The sequence below is a fragment of the Chiloscyllium plagiosum genome, chromosome 42 (genome assembly GCF_004010195.1).
Source record: "Chiloscyllium plagiosum isolate BGI_BamShark_2017 chromosome 42, ASM401019v2, whole genome shotgun sequence".
Lineage (NCBI taxonomy): Eukaryota > Metazoa > Chordata > Chondrichthyes > Orectolobiformes > Hemiscylliidae > Chiloscyllium > Chiloscyllium plagiosum.
In genome coordinates, this window is record NC_057751.1 from 4567115 (window position 1) to 4572352 (window position 5238).

At 47.7% G+C, this 5238-nt stretch overlaps 1 protein-coding gene across 3 annotated transcripts in view; it reads right to left on the minus strand.

Annotated features, from left to right (window-relative positions):
• LOC122543039 (zinc metalloproteinase-disintegrin-like crotastatin) overlaps window positions 1–5238 on the minus strand; it is a 96542-nt gene that overhangs the window by 11261 nt on the left and 80043 nt on the right. For all 3 annotated transcript variants that reach the window (XM_043681231.1, XM_043681230.1, XM_043681229.1), the window contains 2 exons: window positions 2420–2570; window positions 975–1046 (listed from right to left, as the gene is read on the minus strand). In XM_043681231.1, the coding sequence (XP_043537166.1) occupies window positions 975–1046; window positions 2420–2570 (223 nt within the window). The remainder of the gene's footprint in view (window positions 1–974; window positions 1047–2419; window positions 2571–5238) is intronic.

The following is a 5238-nucleotide window of genomic DNA, read 5'->3' on the forward strand; positions in this document are numbered from 1 at the left end:
CCCCGGATTCAGCACTGCCCTCTTGACCTGCAATCTTCTTCCCGACCTCCCCACCCCCACCCCCTCTCCGGCCTATCACCCTTACTCTCACCTCCTTCCAACTATCGCATTCCCAATACCCCTCCCCCTTACCCTTCATCTCAGCCCACTTGGCACACCAGCCTCATTCCTGAAGAAGGGCTTATGCCTGAAACGTCGATTCTCTTGCTCCTCGGATGCTGCCTGGCCTGCTGTGTTTTTCCAGCACCACATTTTTCAACAGTAAGTGTGTAAGTCCTGTCCTGATCTGCCTGGATATTCTGGGGCTGTTTTCCCTGGAGCTTTGGAGACTGACAGGTGACCTTATAGATGTTTATAAAGTCATGCGGGGAGAGGGTAAATAAACAAGGTCTTTTCCCAGGCTAGGGGAGTCCAGAACTGGAGGACATAGGTTTAGTGTGAGAGGGGAAAGATTTAAAAGGGATCAAAGAGGCAATTTTTCACTCAGGGGGTATATGGAATGAGCTGCCAGAGGAAGTGGTGGAGGCTGGTTCAATTCCAACATTTAAAAGGCATCTGGATGTGTAAATGAATAGGAAGGGTTTAGCGGGATATGGGCCAAATGCTGGCAAATGGGACGAGATTAAGTGAGGATATTTGGTCGGCATGGAGGAGTTGCATCCAAGGGTCAATTTCCATGTCGGAAGACTCTCTGACTCAATGTCTGCACTCTCTGACTGTCACATCCTTAAATCTATTCTTCTCAAGGACTGGTCAAGCCAAACTCAGTCAGCAGGTGGCTGGAGGCAGAGTACCCCGTCCCTGAGCGGGGAGTGGTGGCACAGTCAATTCGAGACTTGGGGAGGGTTTCGCGGGGGGGGGGGGGGGGGGGGGGGGGGGGGGGGGGGGGGGGGAACAGCTTCCGTTTCACCACAGATCAGCCTTGGGATTGGCAGAACATCGAAGCAAACGGGCACGTGAGCCAGTTGCCTTACCCCGTCTGCTGGGCACTTCCTGGAACACTCATCGACAAGTGGCACCTTGGTACACCTGGAGTTGACACACATCTGTGGAGAGGGCAGAAAGGCTGAGGATATATTCATTACTGAAGTTCACATGGTCAGAGGAACTCATCACGTGGAGATAGATTTCTGGATGTCAAGCAGGTCAGAGAAGGAGAGGGAGAGAGAGAGAAAAAAACAAACCTCATTCAGACTGGCAAGTCCCATTTGCAAAACTCGAATCACAAAGTGGAAAAAGCAATCACTGATTTGCTTTGAGGTTTATCGGTGAACAGCCACCAACCTGATGTCCCTCAGTGATGTAACTGGATTGGCAACACTTTCCCCGATAGCCTGTCTTGCTGAGAGAGGACAAGGAAGGATGGAGAGATAGCACAGAAGTTCAGGCAGCCCACCACAGTCCAGTGGAGCTGCGGAGGAAGTGACCTCACGGATAGATTTTCAAGAGAGGGGATTTCCATGGCGAGTTCCTGATCACTCTGGCACTCAGAAGCTTCAGGACACTGAGGGGAGATTTCGAAGGGAAGCTGGGCAGAAATTATTGTGGCACAGCCTGCTGGGAGGATCCAGAAAGCTCCACGAGGCTGAACCAGCACCACATGTTGATGGAACAACCAAACAGAGGAGGCTGTCGCTTTGTGGTCACGTCACTGGACTAACTATGCAGAACCCCTTGTGAATGCCCTGAGGAGAGGAGTTCAAAACCCACAACAGCAGGTAGTGACTTTCAACTTCAATAAAAAGCTGGAACATGGATTCTGGAAGATGAAACAACGTAATTGCTGTCGATTGTCAGACTAAACAATCCAGTTCACCAATGTCTTTCAGGGAAGGAAATCTGCCCTCCTTACCCAGGCTGGCCTGTGAGTGATTCCAGACCCATGGCAATGTGGTTGATTCTTAAACATTTCGGGATGGGCAATAACTGCTGGCCTACTCAGTGACGCTAACATGCCATGAATGGGTGGCAAGTGGCTCAGTGGTTAGCACTGCTGCTTCACTATGCCAGGGACCTGGGTTCAGTTCCAGCTTCGGGCGACTGTCTGTGTGGAGTTTGCACGTTCTCCCCGTGTCTGCATGGGTTTCCTTCGGGTGCTCCGGTTTCCTCCCACAATCAAAAGATGTGCAGGTTAGGTGGAATGGCCATGGGAAATGCAGGGTAACAGGGAGGGGATGGAGAGGGGGTAGATCTGGGTTGGAGGCTCTTCGGAGGGTAAGTGTGGGCTTGATGGACTGAACAGCCTGCTTCCAGACTGTAGGGATTCTATGACTGAACAAATGAATTAAAGTGATGCCAAAAATGTCAACACAATGTCTGTCCCACCAGGAAGAGTTCAGGTGTAGACCAATTAGGACAGATCTGACATATTCCAAGGGCTTTCCCTGTCTTAGTCAATGAGTCCATTCATTCCCATTACCTTGTTATCTCCGCACTTTGTTCCGTTTTGCACCAAGCTGACTGGATCCAGTACCACTTGGCAAACCGTGCTTCCGATTCTGATTGAGCCAGTGATATAACTTGGCTGCTTGTTCCCACCAGTGCAGCTCAGTTGTCCACACATGATGTCCCTGTCAATTGAGGTGGGAGAATGGTACAAGTGATGGGAAGTCATGCCACAGACCCCCTCCACACAGCTATTTCACCTCTCTCTCTCTCTCCCTCCCCACTCACATATCCTCCCGCACCTCAAATCAAACAAAATGGCTGTGGTTGGTTCAAATGAGCAGACTGAGAGGTTCCTGTTGAGTGAGGGGATGAAGGGACATGGTTCCAAGGCTGGGATATGAAGTCAAGAGGCAGAAACACTCACAGGATGAGAACTGATTGATCTGACAAGTTTGAGAAGCTGACTGGGATCTTTGCGTCCTCCTCTCTCCCTCTTGTGAAATTGTTTCATGTAGGGGGACAGGAGGCAAGGTCGTGTCAATGAGATAACACATCATTGCCTCACTCAATGGGCTCTTCAACACCAGATGCGTCCCTTGCGATTTGAACCTTGATTTGAAATCCCAGCAGAGAGCCCATGAAGGTGCAAAGAAAATACACAGTTCTTTGGGCACCATTTCATCAAGAGCAGGGTGAGTCATCACCAATACTTCCACATCAACCAGCATACAAGATTCAACCTTTTGTTAAAGGATGCAGGGTACACCATCCCTGCAAGGTCCCCTCCGTGCCACTCACCATCCTGACGTGGAACTATATCGCCGCTCCTTCACTGTCACCGGGTTATGATCCTGGAATTCCCTCCCCAAAGGAATTATGGTCAACCTACAGCACATGGACTGTGGTGGTTGAAGAAGACAGCTCACCCCCACCTTCTCAAGGGGCAACTGGGGACTCTCTGTGTAAAAATGTTGCCCCTCGTGTCTTTTTTAAACCTTTCTCCTCCCACCTTAAACATATCCGACCCTAATATTGAAATACCCCACCGACCCTAGGGAAAAGAGCCTTCTCATTCACCTAATCCATGCCCTTCATGATTTTATAAACCTCTGTAAGGTCACCCCTCAACCTCCTATGGTCCAGGGGAAAAAGTCCCATCTTATCCAGCCTCTCCCTATCTGTCAAACCCTCCATTCCCAGCAACTTCCTGGTAAATCTCTTCTGAACCTCTGATCAAAGTTGTGCTTTTGACATTGACTAAGGGGCACACTTGTCATCATCATGCTTGTCCCATTCCCTTCTCAAGGCTACCTTTCAGGATTAGTGCTGAGGCGAGATAGCTTTGTAGACCAGGATTCTGATAAATGGTCAGGCACTGTTTAAACTGACAGACAGCCCACTGCTCTAACAGGGGAGTGAGCAATTGCTGGAGAATCTCGACAGGTCTGGCAATATCGTGGGTGAGAGAGAAAAACAATGTGAACATTTCAAGTCCTTTCTGACAGAAGTTAGCTCTGATTTTTTCTCCACAGAGGCTGCCAAACGGTAATGTCTGCTTTTACTTCCAATTTCCAGCATCCACGGTTTGTGGCTTTGTATTAGCTGGAGTGTGGGATTTCATTTATCCAATTGCTTTTTCAATGTTCTGTACTCAAGCTTTCAGGAAGTATAATTTCCCCAAGTGTTCGGGGCCTGGAGACAGTTTTCTGAAGGATTTGCCTGGGCCTGCATAATAACTGCAGATTGTCAACTAAAATTCCAGAGTGTTGGATTATATGATCACAGTCTGCCAAACAGAAGTGCAAAGCTCTTGTCAATAACACACAAAGGAATTTGTCTATCTCATCTTACAAAGCTGGAGGCAATCAACAAGTGTACCTGTTGAGCAACTTCTAAATAGGAACATTTTGTGATTTACTGCAAAGGAACATACTCAGACAAGGGATCAAAACGGTGGGGTTTTAGAAACACGTTCCTGGAGGAGGAGGTGGAACAGTGGAGGCCAGGCTCAGGGAGGGGACAGTATAGAACTCAGGAGTTCATTTGTTTTTGAGAAAGTGATTTTCACTGGCTAAGCCCAAATTTATTACCCGTCCCTAGTTGCCCCTTGAGAAGATGGGGGTGAGCTGCTTTCTTCAACCACCACAATCCATGTGCTGTAGGTTGACCATAATTCCTTTGGGGAGGGAATTCTAGGATTTTGACCCAGCAACAGTGAAGACAGGATGGTGAGTGGTTTGGAGCGAACTTGCAAGGGGTGATGTTCCCATGTATCCACTGCCCTTATCCTTCTAGATAGACAAAGTTGAAAATCACACAATACCAGGTTATCGACCAACAGGTTTATTTAGAAGCGCTAGCTTTCAGAGTGTCATACAACTGATGCAATGTATTGAACAAACCTAGATTGCTGTTAAGTCTTTCATCTTTTAGAATGGGTTGAGGGTTTTGATTTATTAATATGCAAATCCCAGAACTTCTTTCAAGTCACATTCACAAGATAACTTAAGGTTTTATAAAAAATGGTGACATTTCAGCACAGGCAATGCATTAAAGGTGTGAGGTTAGACTCTGTCTGTATTCCAATCTTGAGTCAGACTGGTTCATCTTCCAAAGTAGGAATTGATAAAATGTCACATGGACTGATTGCCTACAGATTGTGTGCTATTTGAACAAAATAGAATGTAGTTGCAAATGCAAATTCACCCTATGGACACACACCACATACACACAGACACACACACACAGACACACACACACACACACAGACACATACACACACACTAACACACACAGACACACACACTAACACACACACACAGACACACACACTAACACACACACAGACAC